The following is a 20,219-nucleotide window of genomic DNA, read 5'->3' as shown; positions in this document are numbered from 1 at the left end:
ATTCTCTTGCCTTCTTTATCCTCATGTTGAAACCAGCATGTCTTAAGTTAAGAAACACATGTTGTAGCATAGTCTCACTGACCTTTTTCTTTATCAAACAGTATTTTTAACTGGAGAGATTTTAATATAAAAGGAAAGAATTGAAGATGATGGTGCTTCAGATTTGAAAATATCCTAGAGGTGTGGTCAGCAATTGAGCTGTGGAGTTAGACAAGTGCTTTCCATGTGTTCTTGCTGTGAAGTTTGGGAGGCCGTTGTGTTTGTGTATTTTTGCTTGTTTGCTTTCTTTGTTGGCTTTTGGGGTTTTTAAACCACAATACAGGGAATCATTTCAAATGCGCTTTCTTTTATGGACAGTTATAGTCCCACCAATGTCAGTGGAATTGTAAATAAATTAATTAGCTCAGGACCAAGATTTGACATAGGTGAGGACTTAATTTACAGTTACTGTTCACCTAAATACAAAATGTTTCTGTGATATTCAAATGCCCAACCTCTTTCAGAGTTGAATAAAAAGTTTAATGTGTCCAAATATCAATGCAGGGATATGACAAGTCAGTCTGGCATGGTGACCACAAGGAAGATTTTGAATTTAATCCCAGCAAAACTTTAGCTGTTGATTTGCTTCAATACCAAGAATCAGTGTTTTCAAGATACATAAATTTTTAAATAAAAACATGTATTCCACTAAATCCTTCTGATAGGATTTATTAGAAAAATGTGTGTCACACATGAGAAGCTCTGTGTTTGTTTTCTTCAAAAGAGATGGTTTGTAAAGCAGTCTTGTACGTTTTTCTACAGTAGCTATCAGCTATCTTTGAATTTAAAATACAAAGAAATTACTGTTGAATGGGTTAGAGCAGAGAAGCTTGGGTCAATATCTCATTTGTTGTTTGTTGACTGTATCTAACAAATTAAATAAATAGGCCTAATCATATATCATCAGGAATATTGCTGTGTTTTCTCTTCATTTGTTTCAGTGGCTGCCAATTCTATTAAACGATCGCCTTCAAACTGGACATTATAGTCTTCCTGTTGCATTGGATAAACTGCCTTTACATTATTCAATTCACTCTCCTGAGGTAACAAACAAAATTATTAAAAGACGGTATTTTCCTAATGTAGGAGAACAGCATAAGTGTTTCACAAACTGACATTGCTGTCTGCTAGTAGGAAGTGCCTCCTTTTTGTTCTTTAAAAGTGGAAAATCTGGAGAAAAATGTCATAGTTGTTGTGGTTGTTGTTATTATTGTCACTGGTATTATTATTTTATATCATTGTACTGTTTTCTTAGAAGTTAGCTATGCAAGCAAATTCTTGTAAATTGTCTAATCAGGGATACATTTGTTTAGAGAGTGTCAAGGCAATAATTCGATTTCTTGCATAGGATAATTTGTTCTTTTTTTGTGGCTTTGTGGGAGAGGGAATAGAAATGGAATCAGGTGGTATTACTGGAGCAGAAAACCCTGCCCTCTCAATAAATACAGCATGTAGGAAACTTGTCCAGAGGGTTTAAACTTTACCACAAAGGCACGAAATGCCTTTGGCAATGCTTTGATCAGGAAATTATTTATCCCATCAGAAGATGTATATTTACATGGTCTGAAATTCTCTAAATTTCACTATTCAGTGCATCAGCTTCTGTCCCAATGTCTATGAGAACAAGGCAATGCATAGTTGTCATCCTCTGTGTGGCACTGAATTTGGTCTAAAATTAAGTGTATAGTGGGAATATTCTGTAGACTCTCATGTAAATAGACTTTCTGTTTGAGCATTAAAAGGAAGATGATTACCGTATTTTTTTTCTGTCACAGAAAATTCCATCTCAGACACCACCTATAAAGTGGGTTGAAGGACACAAGGGCGTTTTCATTGTTGAAGTTCAGGCTGTGTCATCTGTTCACACCCAGGTAATGCATCAGAAGTAACACACAGCTGTAGTTTCATTTCAAGAAACATTCAGATGTCCAGGATAATTTAGCAGGTTTATGAAACGGAGGTGTTTAAACCCACATAGTTCAAAAAAACCCAAAAACTTAGGAGCTATGGAAATAAGCTACTATGTTCTGTGAATGAAATCGTTTGGTGAAATTAAATCTATTGGTAGAAGTGAACAAATGAGCACTCTTGGCAGCAAATCACATCGGGCTATAGGGAGCCTGGTGTCCTCTCAGTTCAGCAGGCTGCGGTTGAAAGTTGCTGGAAGAGCACAGGGCCTGTTTCTGCAGTCTGCATTTTCTGTTCTTCAAGGCTAGTTCAGACAATGTGTCCGATTCTCCAAAGACATAGCACCTCCCTGCCTCCATGGACAGGTTATACACCGTCTGTGTTAAGCAGCTCACTTGTCAATGCCATGTGCTTTGTGGACACAAGCTTAGTGCTGAGAGACCTCAGTTATTCTGGTTATTTAAATGCCATAGGAAATTGGATCTTTGCCCATCTTGCTAAGATGCTGGTTTGAGGCAGATTGGTTTTGTTAGGTTTCTGTTGCTTTTCAGTGGCTCTTACCCCTTATCCCATTCTAATGGTAAGTATAATCCTGGTAAATATATCCTAACACCTGAAGGCCCTGTGTTTGAAGCACGTCTATTACCCCTTTGCAGCATGTTTTTTAAACACAAGTAGGGCATACTCATATGGCACATAACTTGTATGTAGCTGGAACTCAGGTGTGAGTAGCAGTGGACTATAGATCTATGATGTGACAGAGTTTTATCAGATAGAAGGAAAAGTCTTTTCATTTAATGAAGCAATCAGTTTAGTGAGGGGAATAGCAGTCTGAATTTGAGCGAGATGAATAGGAGCAAACAAAACACTGTGATAGCTGCTTTACAAGTTGATCACTCAGAGCACCCACTACTGAAAGCCAGGAGGGTAAAAATCTTTTCTTTCATCCCAAGGTGCTTTTCCTAGCTAGCAGCAGCCTGAAATATATTGACTTTGTTAACTGTGCACTGTATTTGCAGGACAACCACCTGGAGAAGTTCTTTACCTTATGCCATTCTCTGGAAAGTCAAGTGACATTCCCCATTCGAGTGATGGATCAGAAGATTACAGAAGCTTCACTGGAGCATGAATTGAAACTCAGCATTATCTGTTTGAATTCTTCACGCCTTGAACCTCTTGTCTTATTTTTGCATTTGGTCCTAGATAAACTTTTCCAGCTGGCTGTACAGCCTATGGTGATAGCTGGCCAGACAGGTACTTACTGGTTCATGGTCTTTAAGAGGCTTTGCAAGCAACCTAGAAATGTGGGGGAAATGGCTGCTAAAATATTCAGGCTTGTATTTAGTATTTAGGGCAGCACACTTCAGAAGGAGTTGTGCTGCTTTAAGACAGAGTTTCACAGCACAATTTAATCAGGTTTAACTGACTTGATGTTTTTTTTCTCCTTTCCCCCTACATAAAGACTCTTAGTCTCTGGTTGGGAAGTACATTAAATTGTAGTAATTTACTTATCTGAAAATATAGGTCAGAAAGTGGGTTGTGGTTCAACTTCGTTTGGAATTGAGTTGTTTTGTGAGTAAAACACCAGCAAAATCTTTACCCTACAACTGACACTGCTGTCTGCACCATATCCTCTGCCCAAACATCTTTAGACAGAGTTGGGTGAGCAGAAAAACAGAGAATATAATACTAAAGACTGATTTTTGTTTTGCTGAGGTGCCAGTTGCCTGTAACATATGTTAAGCTCAGAAGAATGGCATGCTTGAAGACAGTGGTATAGTTAGTTTCCTATCTCGTTCAGATAATCAACACTTGTCATTCATTACAATATCTGTGCTAAAGCCTGCTAGTTTGTATTTGTCTGTTGCTGGAGAGTAATGAGTCTTAGTATTCTGTGAGAAGATATTTTGTGTGAAGGCTGCTAGAAATGTAATTAACAGTTACAGTCTGCATTTATGTAGCACACAGTGACAGAATAACAGTGATTAGGTTGAAAGTCAGTAGGCCTGCTGAAGAGTGTTGTTTGGTCTATGTAGACTTTGGGTCTGGTCAGGCATAGCAATTACTGTCTGAAACTCTGAATTTGTTCAGGACTGAATGGAACCTGGTAAGATTGGTTGTTGATACAAAGAATGTCCTTACTAAATTATGTTATAGCCTTCAGTACTGACTCTAATTCTTGCCTTTGTTTCACAGCCAACTTCTCACAGTTTGCCTTTGAGTCTGTGGTTGCAATAGTGAATAGTCTCCACAACAGCAAAGAGCTGAGCAAGGATCAGCATGGGAGGAACTGCCTTCTGGCATCTTATGTGTACTATGTATTTCGTCTGCCAGACGCACAAAAAGAAGTGGTCAAACCAGGTACTGTTGGTGCAAGGGTTGCAAAAGTATTTTTTTTCTATACCTGCTGTTCAGCATGGCAATTTTGAGAGGAGTTCAGGCACTGACCTGTAAGATAGCGAACTTCTCAGACCCAGACTGCATACCATTTAAGCACTACACTGTTCTGATATACCATTTTTCTCAGAGGTCGGTCAGGAATATCAGCGCTGCAAAGAGCAATATGGACTTGCTCCCCATAATCTTAATCCCTCAGTTGTTAATTTAAGATGAAGGGTTGAGGTGAGAGGTTTCCACAGCTACAGGCAATGTTGCAGCTTTGTGAAGAATTGGAAGAATTTAGTTTGTGAGTTAAAATGGCCTTAAGACACCAATTTTTTACTGACCTGTACATCAGTAAATTACTTTCCATGTGAAGTAACCTACTGCCAAGTGGTATAGGGCCAACCTCACCCAGTATCTCCCTTGCATTAAGGATGTCATTGGAGGATAAAATGTTGTAGGACCAACAGGTTTAGACAGGTGATCCTTCTCCTCTTCTCAACCCTGGTGAGGGCATACCTGGAGTGCTGTGTCGAGCTCTAAACTCCACAGTACAAGAGAGACATGAACATGCTGGACAGAGATGAGCCAAGGGCCACAGAAATGATAAAGGGTCTGGAATGTCTCTTCAGCAAAGAGGCTGAGATAGCTGGGTTCTTCAGCCTGGAGAAAAGAAGCCTCAGGAAGGATCTTCAGTGCACAAAGAGCTGAATGGAGAGTGCGAAGAAGACAGAGCCTGGCTGTTTCCTGTGGCATCCAGTGATTAGATCAGAGGCAATGGGCACACACTGAAACAGAACATAAGAAAACACTTCTTCTGAGTGTGACTGAGGACTGGTACAGGTTGGCCAGAGAGGTTGCCCAAGCCTGTCACCTTGGTGATAGTAGAAAGCCACCTGGTTGTTGTCCCAGGCAGCTGACTCAAGGTGACCCTGCTTGAGCAGCGGGGTTGGACTAGACGGCCTTCAGTGGGTCCTTCCAACCTCAACCATTCTGACATTCTGTTGTAATCATTATCCTAAAGGCTATAGGATTAATTTGTTTAATTGGTGTATGTTAAATTACCAGAAACAGATGTTCCGTGAGAGCTAAAGGTACGTAAAGCCTTTTTCTCCTTTGAATATTAATTTAAATCCCCCTTGAGGGACATTTAAACTGATGTTGGGATATTCTAAAATCTGTGAACTCACATACACTTGGGAATTCTTTGTCCTGGAAAACTAAGATCTGTGGTGAAACTGAAAACTAGATATTGCTTAGTGAAAATCCTGATGGCAGTGTTCCCTGCTTCCTTGGATACTTCAAACATAGTTTTAAATCATATGTGTTGAAAGTGGGATTTTGTGTTTAGGCCTGTGAATATTTTCTTAATCTACAGCAAATTAAAAAGACCTGATGGGAAGAAAGAGCTATTGTAATAGTGCTGCTACTTTGTTAGCCCTATTAATCTTTCGGTGCTGCTTGTTCAACCACCCTGATTGATCTATTGACTGGGGTAATATCTGTAACTTGTCATTCCATGCCTGTGTAGATTGTTAATGAAGCAGTTGGCAGTGGGTTTTTCAGGAGCTTTATTCTTTTCAAAATGCTGGTGTTATAACACCACTGAGCAAAACTGGTTTGAATCTCATGTTTGTCTCATATATATGTCCTTTAGTCTTAAAACATCTCACTGTGGCAGGTGGAGGCAGCAGTGCCGTTTCGACAGAATCTCGTTATTACACCTTTGGGCGCACTTCTGCAGTGTCTGTTGGAAGTAAACTCCTGCAGAGCCGAGTGATAAGCTGCAGCAATCCTGACATCACTGTTACACAAACTGCTACTGATGAGGAGGTCAAAAGCATCATGTCATCCAAGGTAAGAGAACAAAGTCAAATATCTGAAGAATGATATGGCTCAAAACCTAATAATCTAGATTTTGTCTTTGAGGGTTGGATTTGCTTCTTGTAAATGCTCTGTATCACCAGAAGCATTTTCTGTTTGTCTGATTTGGTATAGATACCTGCTAAATCCCACTGCTAAATTCTGATGTTTCTTACCAATGAAGAGCAAGAGGTGAGAACTATACCTCTTGTTTGTGGCTTAGACACTCAACTGAAGCATTTGCTTTTTTTGACGTGCCTCACTCTCCTGTGATTCCAGATATTTAAGTTCTGTTCACAGCTGGTGACCTGGTCTGGTCCAAGTCAAAAAGTCAGTGCAGTGCAGACCTTTCTTCCTTATTTTGCTTGTTGTTAAATAGTTTGCTATTTAAAAAAAGAAGAAGAAGAAAAAAAAAAGTAGTTAATCATGTGACAGCAGCCCCATAGCTTTATATCAGCCACAATGCAGATGCCATGTGCATAATTTGCACCTGGGTCTTTCCAAATACTTAATTCAACCACAGTGTGAAATACAAGCTTCTTAATTCTCATCCACTGCTGCATATACCACCAATGGCTTGCAGGACAGAAAGGTCAACAACATCCAAGAGGAAGGATTTTGCTTCCCTGATTGGCACCAGGTGCTTGCTGGTCTACAGCATTCCAGCCCATCTCAGAGCTTTATGAGCAAGGTTGTGTGCAGCTTTGGTGAAACGAAAACCTTGAGTTCACCACTCAGCTGGAGCTGGGAAGCTATGCCTCTGGCAAAAGCAGGACTTTTTCCCTGTGCAAGGTGCCTGCTGCTAGTTGCAGCCCTGGCAGAGCTCTACAGCAGTACATCTGTTGAGGTCCCGTGTTCACCCCTCACTTTTCTTTGAGTGTTATATATGTAAAATATTGCTTCTCAAGTAGGTTATTTTCAGAAATACTTTGAAGTCTTTTCTCTATTGAATGAGCATGTGCTTCTCCATTTAAAATGAATATGTACTGGTCTTCAGCTAATTAAACCAGAACTAGTAAGATAGGTTTTGACAATTTATTTGATTTGTTCATGGGCATATATATCCATCCATAGCAATTTTTAATAATGTAGATTTGAATTTTATGACTTTCACTCTAATGTACTGTGTCGTAGGGGAAAAAAAAACAACAAACCAGAGTTCAAGGCATTTTTCCAAATTAATACAAAATTAAAATGTTTGATATTACAGCTTCATCACATTGGTAAATATAGCAATTTACAATTAGTTACTGCCGTTTTCACTGCCTCTTAAATCGGCATAACTTTTAATGGAAAGAAGACTTCAAGGGGCTAATTACTTTCGGTGCAGAGCCAGGGATAAACTTAGGTCTTTTGAAGGGTGAATCGTATCCTCCGAAGTACAGCTGCACTGCTGCCACTGGGCACGTGATGGCAGTGCGGGCATTTGCACCCTGCTGCTGCTGCTGCTGCTCTCAGGGGGTCTTCGGCCTTGAGTGGGCAGGGGGATGGGGAAAAAGGAAAGAGAACTGTTTAGATCATTGTCTGTGCATACCTTGAAAGAAACCCAAACAAACCCCCTGCTGCAGGTGATTTCTTCTATGTTGATTAGATTAAGTTACTTTTGAATTTACTGCTATGTATTTCTTCCATCTGTGTCCCCCAGCCTACGGATCACAGCTCCAGTCGGATGTCTTACTACGTTGAAGGAACAAATGACATGTCAGGCCTTTGTGCAAGCACAAGACCATCCAATAAAAAGGTAGACTATGGCTGAGCATGAGGGAGCTCCTTACAGAACCTGGAGTGTCCTGAGGTAGTGCTGGCAATTAGCGCTTCTAAATGTGGAGAGGGAAGCAACAGAACAAAATATCAACCAGTTTTATCAAACAAGGAATTAGTGATGAGATATTGAATCAGTGGATAAACATTACTCAAACTTTCTTGCTTCTGCTTCAGAGTGTTTAGATTCTTTATTCAGAACAGATTTAGGCAAGTAGCAGCCTGTCTGGATCCTCCCTTTGCTCTCGTTCTTGAAGTCTTAGAGCCTCCGTCCTTTTCCACTGCTATTTACCCTTGGATACATGTCTTTACATGTTACAGTAAACTCCATTCAAAAATATTTGCCTTCTCTTTCTTCTGCAAATAATTATTTTCTTTGTTCCTTTTGGTAGCTTTTAGAACCAAGCTTTTTATAGTCCATTTTTGAACTTCCAGAAGTTTAGATAATTGGGGTTGTATGTCTTGTGTTCAGATCTCACCCTAAAAGGTACCATCTCCAACTACAAATGTCTGTACAAGGTCTGCTGTGATTATTGCTCTGTCCTTCTCTTCTACCACAGAGTCAAACTTACTTCTACCTTCTCTCAGAATAACGTGGTGGATGTGCTAAACAGAAACGCTTAGCAGGTAGCGGGAAACATGACTGCTCCCTATAGTGCATGCAGACAAATGACCTGAGAATGGTCCAAAGGCATTTCCCTTTTCAGTTGTCTATGGCTCTGGATCCACAGAAAAATGGGTCTCAAAGTCTGTTTGCCAACAGCATTCTTTAGATGTCATTTTGGTCAAATCTGCCTTCTGATCTTCCAAAAATGCCCCGACATCCCCATCCTCCAGTATGGGGAAGTTTCCCACAGGGAAGATGTTGAAAATGAAAGATGAGTTGATTGAAAAGCTGTTTGCCAACAGTCTTTGTTTATTATGTAGCATTTCCATGAAGAACTGGCATTGCAGATGGTGGTCAGCACGGGCATGGTGAGAGAATCAGTCTTCAAGTATGCCTGGTTCTTCTTTGAGCTCCTGGTAAGACTCAACAGTGATATTTTGCCCTGCCAGTGGTATTTTATTTAATTAGTTAATGGTGGCATGTAGTAGGTGCTCCAGGCACAGATTCAGTTGGGTGGTGACTTCTTTAGTTATTCAGCCCTGTGTAAAGGAGAGATCTCAAATAATGAAAGTACAACTAAAGAATTATTTGTATTCACCCTCCTTCCTCACTATGGCAGTGATGGCAAAGTTCTGTATGGACTACATGAGCAGTAGTCCACAGCTTGCAAAAGACTGAGAGACGCTCAACAACCAAGCCCTTCTTTTTCGGTGAATATCTGTTCCTGTCGTTTCAATTTTGTTAATAACATGGGAGCAGTGACAAAATTCCACAAACTCACAGTTCTACAGCGCTCTGTGGTGATGCATGTCAGTGGAAAAAATATCCTGATTTCCACTGTCACCATGTAAGTAATGCAACCTTAGGTCAAGAAATAAGAATTCCACAAGTGTCACTCCCTGTCTGTCATCATGAAGGGCAAAAGTTGCAAGCAGTAGCATTTCAGAACTGCAGATGCAAGGGGTTGAAGGAGGGTGATTCTCATTTCAGGTACTGAGAGTAGCCAACTGCATGATTATGAACAAGAATCAATGTCTGTCTGTATTTGAGTCTTATACCCTCTGTTGCCATTGCCATGTAGGATTTATCATACCATTTCTGAGAAAATGGGTGGTTAAATTCAGGGAAAAAGAAGTAGGAAATCTTATTCTTACAAACAAACTTAAAGCATATTTTCCCTCCAGTCTGGGCATTATTTTAGTATTCTTTTTTCTGCTTTGCAGATAAAGAGTATGGCTCAGTATGTTCACAACATGGAGAAGCAAGATAACTCACGAAGAAGCCGGTTCTCCGATCGTTTCAAAGATGATATTACCACTATAGTTAGTGTGATTACGTCAGAGATTGCTGCACTTGTAGTCAAACCACCCAAAGTAAGTAGATGAAATAAGCACTATGGATCCTTGCTACTCATCTTATGTTACACTGAGCTGCACTTAATCTCATTTCCATATCAGCAGTGTTGCTAGAATTAGTCTAATATTCTCACATGGACCTTAAGCAAGAGTTGTGGCAGTGTAAAGGGCAGCCTTGTGCTCTCTTAGCAGACTGTTTTTGTTCATCTCAGTTCCTCAGCCCGCTTCTCAATGTGGCTGCAGTGTGCAAGAACAGAATTCCCTTTCCTATTGACAGGAAAGGCTGGACATCCATTTTCAGTTCTGTTAATGCTTTATGCCATGTTAGCCAGCACATCAGGCTGCAGCCCCAGCAGGACTTCTTCCTTTTATCCCCCTTTGCACTTACCCTCTATCCTACTGCATTGTGTTTAATTCCTCATTTGACTTCTCTGTAGCAGTGCGATATGCCATAGGAGGGTAGTGCTCCTCACATGAGTGTTGCAAAAGCCAGCCACATGTGATTTAACCCTTGATCTCTTTAAAGAGAAGAAAAGCCATTTGAAAATTGAAGGCAAGAAATAAGCCCTAAGTCCCATGAAATTCTTTCTACTTTTAACAAATTGCACTGATAGAACAGATTATAAAGTTGAAAGGATCACAAATAATAATTTATGTTTTAACATTGCTAATGTCACCCTATATCGTTGATGCCCCTTTGCACTGGCCACTGGAAAAAGCTAAGCGCTGAGTGACTGTTGTTGTTCAGTTGTTGTAACTAACTTGTTTCCATGCCCCAAAGCTGCCAAATGCACTGTGCTAGTCCCGCAGAGTGCTCTGCAGCAGGGCAGGGCAGAGCAGCCAGGAGAGCTGGCCTGCCAGGTCACTTTTCAACAAGCTCGGTTTCCCACTTCTCGAAGTGCTGTTGAGGATCAGAAACTGGGAAAGGGCAAGACCAGACAAACTGGGGCAGAGAATGACAGAAGAGATTGTCACTGTTCACCAGAAGTTTGTTCTTGAAGCTTTACGTTGAAGCTCAATCCATTGGCGTGCTTCTGTTTTAGCCACGTGCAGAAAAATAATTTCCACAGAAATGCTTACCTAAGCCATCAGTGACTTTTTGTTTTTAAATACATTATGAAATAAAAATTTGTTACATCAAAAATGCTTCAACAGAATTGTAGGCTTTTCAAATAAATTAGTGTTTATAGCTTCTTCACAAGAAATACACAGATTTTTGTGGGTTGTTAATTTAATTCTCATTTTGATAGAATGAGTGTATAGAACCAGATTGGGTGTGAAAATTCCACTGTTGTGTTTTTGGAATTAGGGCCATTGGTTAGGTGTACAGAATAGTACAGGCAATGTCTGCCTGATTTTTAAATCCAAGAAGTGATAATTGATGTTTCAATACATGGCTGAGCATGTCAGATTGCCCTGGATTTTTGCAGATATGTCTGGCATATGCTTGCCTGCCCTATAAGGTAAGCTTATTCTTCACCGTAGAAAAATGTTTTCCAGTGCAAATTCCAGATTGTAGGCAATATATATATTTCTGAACAGCAGCAAAAAGCTTGAAAAATGACAAACTGAATTGTAGCCACCCTGAGGTGCTGCACACCTGTTCTCACTAGTCAGAGTTGTCAGTACAGGCAATATTTTTCTCAGTCATCTCCTGTCAATTTTGAGCATTAAATGTGCAGATCCCTCAGGCATCTTCACAAATTCCTCTTGGTGAACTACATAGGCTACTGGGAGTTTGTGATTTAAATTGGTATGTTTGAAGCAACTGTAGCCTCATTTTAGAGGGCACATGAAGTTCTTTGTGATTCTTACTGGAGGCTGTGCATCTCTGGTTATCAGGCCAATTCCAAGCTTAGCTGCTGGATGGTGAACTCCACAGATTTATCTTACCAGTATTTTGTTACTATCAGTTTTCCACTTAAAATTCCATCATCCATCAGCATTCCATCAGCAAAGCTGGTGCAGGTTTTTCTTAATATTTTATGTGTTTTAAGTTCCTAAACCAGTATTCTCTGATGTTCAATAGGAAAAAAAGTCATACGCAGTAGTGCAGCCAATAGGCAATTCAAAACAGGTCTCAAATTCCATTTCTATGTTGTCAGCCCAAAGGAGTGCACAAATGAACTGTTCATCCATGCCATGACATTTCTCTATGAAACAGTTGAAATAATTTACAGATGTGATTCTGTGCAATTTTAACAGGATCATGTGAACTTGAGAACTGAAACAATCTTGTCCTGTATTTTCCCTGAGATAGTTCTGGGAGCTGACACCTGCACTATTTCTCATGATTCTAAAAAGTCTCCCACCTTTATGTGAGGTTTATACATCATAACTGGTGTTTTTGCTTTTTTAAAGGAAAGTGAACAAGCAGAAAAAATTAATATCAGCCTGGCATTTTTCTTGTATGATCTTCTTTCTTTAATGGATCGAGGATTTGTGTTTAATCTCATCAAACATTACTGTAATCAGGTAGGCACTGTGCATGATTTGGATTCCATTTGGCTTATGTGTTTTGTTCTGTTTGATTAGTTTATCCATCAAGATCCTTCAAGTTGTGTTAAAGGTCCAGGTAAATCTCCTATTTCCTATTGCATATGCAATGATTTTAAAACCTCTTTTGATTTGTTGTCTGCAGGAAAAAAAATTAATGGAGGTAAAGACTCTTTCAGAAATGTCATAGCTTGCTCTGCTGCAAAACATCCATGGAACCACTTTTCTTCCCTTGCTTTTTTATTTCCCTTTGCAGTAGGGTCTGCAGATAGTACAAATGAACTTTCTGACTCTTCCTGTTGAGTGCTGTGAGGACAATATTTGTATTTCAGGGAGCCACTCAAAATAATACATCTGTCTTCTTGCTTTACAAGTCTGAAAATGAAAAATAAATGGTGATGCAGGATGTTGTTATGAAATAATTTTATGTATTTGATGGTGAGCATTTTCCACCTGTTTTGTGACCTGTATGTGTAAAGGTACATCAGGTATCTCCACAAATTTCTTCACCTATGTCATTGTTGGTAAGGGAAATAACAAGACCACTGATGTCCTGTGTTGCTTAGCAGGACATTTTATGAGTTTGCCACAGACTCAGAAAAGTTCAGTTTGTTTTTAATTTTTGTCTTATGCAAAAGACAAAAATACTGTATATTTTTGTTTTGGGAGAAAAGAAAGAAATAATTTGTTATCTCTTGGGAAGTTGGTAAGTCAGCTGGGGAGCAGGGAGAGAGACACCATCACTGTCAGACAAAGAGCAGCTAATGTATGGAAACTAGTTAGGTACAGTGAGCATTTTAATGCACACAGGGCTAGTGTTTATGTCCTTTTCAGAGAGCAGGATATTTCACTACATGGTAATTTAAATAATACTAGCCCATCACTTGACACGTTTTTGTTTGTCTTTCCTAGCTTTCAAACAAGCTGAATTCACTCTCCACACTGATTTCCATGAGACTTGAGTTCCTGAGAATTCTCTGCAGCCATGAGCATTACCTCAATCTGAACCTCTTCTTCATGACATCCGCATCTGCTCCAGCATCTCCCTCTCCCTCCTTGTCCTCCCAGGTGATTGTTCATTAGATAAGTACTGCATAAATGTCACATGAGGCACATGGAGAAAAATAACTTATATTGCTCTGTATTCAAATACTTTAGTTAGAGTCAGCCACTGTTGGATCAGGAAGAAAAATTTCCTGCTTGGGAAAAAGGGACAGAAGAAGAAAGGCTGCAGGGGTACTACTGCAAAACTGCATCTACAGGAGTTAAAGCTGACCGTGACACAGACACGTGCTCCCCTGGAAACACACACACTGAAAATGACTGTTGAGGTAGATGCACGAAGTCTAAAAGGAACACAGCTCTGAAGGCCAGTTTACAGGCACACCCTTATCCCATCCACATACAACTGCAAATACATGTTTCAATATCTGCTTTGGAGAATTATGTCACGCAGCAGTGCATGTTTTCTGTGTATTTGCCTTCTAATGGAATATCTTACTTCCCAGGTGGAAGTAGATGGCACCACTAAGTTAGTGACTAATACACAGCAATTTTCAATAGCCTGGAATAGTGAATTTTTGTTGACCCTTCATGTTGCTTAAAATAGGATTATTGTGCTTTCTTTTTCCAATAGCAGGGTTCTTTCTTCAGGGTTTCTCCCCACCACAGTAGTACAGATCATGTTATATCTTTGTCCATGATTTCTCTGCGGCTTTTTGAACAATGGTCTCCTTTTTATTTGAATTTCATTGTTTTCTGTGTGGAAACACTAAGGTATCCTGAGTAGACCATGCAATCTTCACCATATCTCATTTCTCCAGAAATTTTTCCAAACATGGTCTGATATCAACACAGCTCTAGACTTCTTTAATGTCAGGACCTCCCATGATCTTCCTGACCACCGAATTCACAAACACATCAAAAAAAATAAATTGTTGACTGGCACACAGCACACTATTTTTCCAGTCTTGTGCTCTTCTCCTCTACATTCTCTGTAGATGGTTTCTTGTTCTTCTACAATGGGGCAAACCTATTGAAGGCTGCTCACATGTCTGTTTTCCACCTCAGTGTCTTGAAGAGGTCAGGACTGGGTTGAAGCATTTCAGTGCAATGCTCCATAATTGCTGTAATGCTTGGAGGCAAGGGGATGGAATTGAAAGTAAAAATGATGGGAGGTACAAAAACAGTCTGAGTAATGGACCAGTTCAAGTTCATGGTTTCTTTTTTGAGTATCATTGCCAAGGAATTGGTTGGATGCTAATATCTGCTACATCTCATAACCTAATTAGGATTGACACAGTAATAGTAATAGTAAATAATATTTTCTAGAGGTTTTTCCTGGTCCTAAAATCAAAGCATCAAAGTTTTAGAGTCAGATGTCACAATACATTTGGTTAATACTAATCCTGGATGCCAAAGAGCCAGAAATATGACTCTTCTACTTATGGGGATAAAAAATATCAGCATAGCTCTTGTAACTAGTTTTAGCAAGTCAGAGCTTCGCTGACACCAGTTTAATTAATTTTTACTTCAAGCAATATCATCAACTCTTTTCTCCTTTAGGAGTAATCTACAATGTGCAACATGTGCAAATCAATAAGGCTTTTGTGGCCTTTGCATGATTTAATGTATGAGCTGTCCACCCTTGCAGTAATTTTGATCTGTCTGCAGGAGTGCTGCCCAGCTTGAGTTACACTTGCAGTAGAAATATGGGCTTGTGAATAAATCTTTTGAAATTTTTTGGGAGAAGCCAAGCTCACTTAACTGGATGCTCTTTGCTTTGACATTATTTCACACAAACTTAGTACAGCCAGTGCCTGGTTTTTTGAGGTTGAATGGGAGTGGGCAAAAGCATATGCATCCCAAATATGGGGCTGCTAAGAGACATGAGGTTCATTTGACCCAATATAATTGAAGATAGCTGCCACTGTGTGGTATACTGTGTTTGGGCTCTGGGACTATTCCCAGGTGACTGACAGAAATATTGAAAGGAATACTGAAGAATATAGATTAAAAGCAAAATTTTATGAGTGTTCATAAAACCCAGTAGCTGCAGTGGGGAGTAGAGTCTAAGACTTATGCTCACCTGAGCAAGGGACTAAAACATTCCAGGTGACCTGTGGCACATACCTATGATTGGAGAAGCTGGGAAGCTCACAGCACATAAACAGGAGCAACTTTCCATTCTTGAGCTGGCTGTATATCAGTCACAGCCATAAGTTAGAGCGGTTTGAAGGCTGGTCTAAATTATGCCAGCTGCCAGCAAGCTCAGACAAGGTTTTCCAGGCCAAAAGGAAACACTGTTCACATGCCTTTCCTGACCTTATTTCCATACTAGACATCATGGATGCTGAAGAGCTCTCAGTGAACAACTTTCTGACACCAATGTCCCTCTTAATGTAGAGGTACTTTATTGCTCTGTGATAGCTAATGGCGGCTCTGCAACAATCGGAACAAGAATGGAGAAAATTCTGACTTTGTGTCCTGTCCAAACTAATGAATACAGGGTAGGAATTTTATATCTCCAAAAGTGTAAAATTAGTTGCTCGCACAGAATTGAAAGGATGAGATTGCATCCTAGCAAGCAACTAATTTGAAATATGATGCTTTTCATTTCACATACAAATGTCTTCCTCCAAAATGTCCAACCTTCTTTCAAAGTCTGTGGTGTTCCTCTGGTAGAGATTTTCTGTTAGACTTTGACTGTGATCTCTTTAAGAAACATTGGTTTCAGTGATCATTCTTTAACATTTCTAATACATTTCTGCAGAACTCCAGCTCCTGCTCTAGTTTCCAGGACCAGAAAATCACTAGTATGTTTGACCTCTCAGCCGAATACCGTCAGCAGCACTTCCTGACTGGCTTACTTTTCACTGAATTGGCAGCAGCACTGGACGCAGACAGTGAGGGGTGCGTAACCTAATTTGTGGATTTTAGAATGGGATCAGGTCACACTGTTACTCTTGGCAAGGCCATAGTTTGACTCGAGGACAGTCCTGCTTCCCCCAGTCTTTTCAGTGAGTCACTCTATAACATAGCAATGACCCAGTCATGGTTTTAGCTGCAGTAGGTTTCTCCCAGTGAATAAAAATATAGTATTTGTGGTGGTAGTGTTGGCTGAATACACAAATGGAATTTCAGTTGCTCTTCCCTTTAAAATGTCTCTGTCTTTGTGTTTAGCTGTCTTTGTGTTAAACTTAAGTGTTTAGCTAAACTTTGACCAGAGTTTGATGCTTTTCCTTAAGCATCTCTCTTTACTACAATGATTTTTTTATGGGAAGTTTGAATTATTTGGGTGCTCTTTGATTGTGGTAAAGTGGATTCAAGATTTAAGCAAGAAACATGAATCTCTGCTCAGAATCAAAGAGATTATCTATCAAGTGCATATCGGTGTTTATTATTTGTTTCTTTCACCTCCTTTCTATTTATTAAATCCTTGATTTATAAGTGATTTGTGCATGATCCATGAATGGAACTCATGGATGGTTTCTTTGTTAACAGGATTAGCAAGGTGCAAAGAAAAGCTGTCAGTGCTATCCTTAGCCTGCTGAGTTCCCATGACCTAGACCCACGTTGCTCCAAAAAGGAGGTGAAGATTAAAATTGCAGCTCTTTACCTCCCCTTGGTTGGTATAATTTTGGATTCAGTACCGCAACTCCATGATTTTACAAGTAAGACTTCTTGCCTTTGAATTTTTCAACATCTAAGAGGGACTTGTCTAAATAATTTATCAAACATAAGAGATTAGTCTAGTAAGGCTGAATATTCTTTACTTTAAATTAAGCTGGATTTTTACAGACAGGAAAAACTTCAGTGTCCTCACTTCATGAGGAAGTGGTAGACCAGAGATATATCTCTAAGTACTCCTGCATATCTCTTAGTGTAAGTTTTATGACCTTCCAAATTAAGCCTGCAAGGTCTGCAAAAAATATTTAGTTCTAGATACACTTAATAGTAGTGAAAATACTGATAGTGATACTGACATGATGTTACACCACAATTATAGAAATTTGATTGTATTCTCTTTTTCTATTGATTTTTTACTTCTATTAACATGATATCAATTAATTAAAGGTATAAACTTTGAAGAGTATATTTTTGTCACTGGTTCTGAAAATATTTCACATTTAAATGTCTTAACAAAAAACTTATTAATATGAAAGTGTTATTTATCTCTTTCAATTGGGTACAGTGAAAGCATTTACTTTACACTGGCTAATTAGATCTCACACCATTCTTTTAATCTAAATATTATTCTTATACCATAGACAGAAAGAATTATTATGAAGAAGCCCAGGTGTACAAATATGCCTAGGTTTTAGAGTGTCTTCCATTGAGAATCTGTCACAAGAAGTTGTGATTCCATTCTGAACACATGGAATCCAGCTGATCACTCAGATTCTCTGAAAAACAGACCTTGCAAAACACAAAATGGATGCTCAGAATCAGACAAGAGTTTTACAAAACTTAGGTATAAATAACTTCATTTGCTGAAAGTGATGTCAAGAACCAGAAGGGAATAGAAGCAGTTAGGTGTCTGAAATAAAATTTGTCTTTAAGTCAGCAGGCAATACTGGATTTGTCAGCTCTTAGCAGCCTTACATACTTTGTTGAATATTACCAAATCCATGTCTCATTTCTGTGCTTATCCTCTTGACTGAAATGAACTAGAACTGGGTGGTTCCAAGTCTTAGAAAGGACTGGCTTGGCTTTGAACTTCAGACATAATCTCATGTTTGCTAGCAACTTTTATGTATTTTATGTATCTGAATAATTTGGCAGTCTTTGCAGATGGCTGCAATTTCTCTCGCTAGTGCTGTGCCTCCTTCACTGCTTGGTACATCAACCAGACAAACAATCCCAGGGATGGAGGTGCCAATTGTTTTGCTAGGTTACAGACTGATGGAAAACTGTGACATGTGAGCAGAAGCAACTGGATTGCTCCTGACGGTCCAATGAGATATTTCAAATTTAGTTTCAGATATCCGGAGCGGAAAGGGACGTACAGGAAACCCAGAAGAAGAACAAGAATCCTCAGGTGCAATCAACCAAAATGTGGCCCTTGCCATTGCAGGGAATCAATTCAACATCAGGAACTCTGGAATATCTCTGGCGTCACTGGTGTGTTCACTGCTATGCCAATCTCCTTGCTTCTATCTGTTTCCATCTTCCCTTTTTTCTCCTTTTATCCATCCTTGCCACTAATAGCTACAGTCATGATAAATTGCATTTTGTTTCCTTCATCCCCAACAGAACCCTCATAGTCCTTCTGTCACCTTCTCCTACTCTCTTTTAGATATTTAATTGCTATATTACCATACATTGTTCACATTTTTCTCCCACATGCCTATCTCCATTTCCACACCAAACCTAGACTCATTTCCAGATCAGTAAATGCCACTGTGTCAGCCCAACAGTTCCAGTCTCACCTGAATCCATGGATCCAGGATTCAGATGCTTCTTTTTCTCTATGTGTGATCTTTCCTCATATGGTGCTTTTTTACCTTCTATGCAATTTGGCTGACACAACTGCATGGCAGGAGGGAAGCAAATAGTAGAAACTTTTTCTACATTTTAATAAGGATGTTATTATACAAGATGTAGCAAACTGATGCTTCTCTTAGTCTTTCACTTGCATTCAACTGATCCCTTCACTAATTACACATATAATCAAAATTACAATAACTATCACCTGGATGAGGTCAAATTTACTGAAGTCCAGTCCTGAAATTTAAATAAGATTACTTCACCCAAATTACCTTCCTCTCCTTTTTTTTTTTTCTTTCAATTGACATTTACTTTATATGTTCCTAGCCCTACAGACAGAGTGCCACATTAGGTCCTGATACTACTCGCAACCTTTTGATCTGTTTCCTCTGGATCATGAAAAATGCTGATCAGAACCTTATACAGAAATGGGTTGCAGACCTTCCATCCATACAGCTGAACAGGATTTTAGACCTCCTCTTCATTTGTGTTTCATGCTTTGAATATAAGGTAAGTGGAACAAGGCATTGTTTTGTTGTCCTGGTTTGGACCAAAGTTTTTACTTAAATTCCAGCTGTACAGGGGAAATTTGTTATTAACAATTGTTAAATTAGCACTTTTCTTATCTAGACAAATTAGTTCAGATAAAATAACTGACAATAGTCTTCAAGCAAAATGACACCAAAACTTTCAGGAATTCCTATGAAGGTGTCCTAAGTAGTTTAATTTTTTTCTTTTACCTTGGTATTTGAAGGAATTATACCAACAGCTCCTGTAAGTACTGGACAGGACACTAAGGATGACTCTTTATTTAAGAGCAGGGACTTGATGTCAGCACTCTTCTCTCCAAGATGGTCTATCTTAAATGGACTAAATAACCTTCTCTCTGAACTTCAATTTCTTTCTCTGTAGTACTGAACTACATCTTTGTTTCTATTAGCACTACATATTGTACCTCTTTCCTCATTTGCAACATTTATACACTTTATGTATTAGTCATATTCATTGCTTTCTGCCCCTTCTACAGGTCTCTCCTGTTGTATCTCATTCTGGAGGTATAATTTGATCCCACAATCAAAAATGGAGTCATTGGTGTTGATTGTTTTAACTTTACTTTCAGGGCAAGCAAAGCTCAGATAAAGTTAGCACCCAAGCCCTCCAGAAATCACGAGATGTGAAAGCTCGATTAGAAGAGGCTTTACTGAGAGGAGAAGGAGCCAGAGGAGAAATGATGAAGCGCTGCAGAATACCAGCTGGTACTTCATACCCTTGTGCCCCCATGCCTTTTGAGAGGAGCTCAAGTGGCTGTAAACATAAAT

At 39.3% G+C, this 20,219-nt stretch overlaps 1 protein-coding gene across 2 annotated transcripts in view; it reads left to right on the top strand.

The window, feature by feature from the left end:
• The window catches only part of DOCK8 (dedicator of cytokinesis 8), a 96,692-nt gene that overhangs the window by 53,729 nt on the left and 22,744 nt on the right, over positions 1-20,219 (top strand). For both annotated transcript variants that reach the window (XM_058826807.1, XM_058826806.1), the window contains 15 exons: positions 981-1,082; positions 1,815-1,910; positions 2,967-3,201; positions 4,144-4,308; positions 6,011-6,186; positions 7,838-7,933; positions 8,881-8,976; positions 9,784-9,933; positions 12,277-12,390; positions 13,324-13,479; positions 16,184-16,323; positions 16,915-17,084; positions 18,389-18,534; positions 19,228-19,410; positions 20,021-20,156. In XM_058826807.1, the coding sequence (XP_058682790.1) occupies positions 981-1,082; positions 1,815-1,910; positions 2,967-3,201; positions 4,144-4,308; positions 6,011-6,186; positions 7,838-7,933; positions 8,881-8,976; positions 9,784-9,933; positions 12,277-12,390; positions 13,324-13,479; positions 16,184-16,323; positions 16,915-17,084; positions 18,389-18,534; positions 19,228-19,410; positions 20,021-20,156 (2,161 nt within the window). The remainder of the gene's footprint in view (positions 1-980; positions 1,083-1,814; positions 1,911-2,966; positions 3,202-4,143; positions 4,309-6,010; positions 6,187-7,837; positions 7,934-8,880; positions 8,977-9,783; positions 9,934-12,276; positions 12,391-13,323; positions 13,480-16,183; positions 16,324-16,914; positions 17,085-18,388; positions 18,535-19,227; positions 19,411-20,020; positions 20,157-20,219) is intronic.

This window comes from Poecile atricapillus, chromosome Z (assembly GCF_030490865.1).
Source record: "Poecile atricapillus isolate bPoeAtr1 chromosome Z, bPoeAtr1.hap1, whole genome shotgun sequence".
NCBI classification, from domain to species: Eukaryota; Metazoa; Chordata; class Aves; order Passeriformes; family Paridae; genus Poecile; species Poecile atricapillus.
This window is presented reverse-complemented; position numbering and strand designations above follow the sequence as displayed.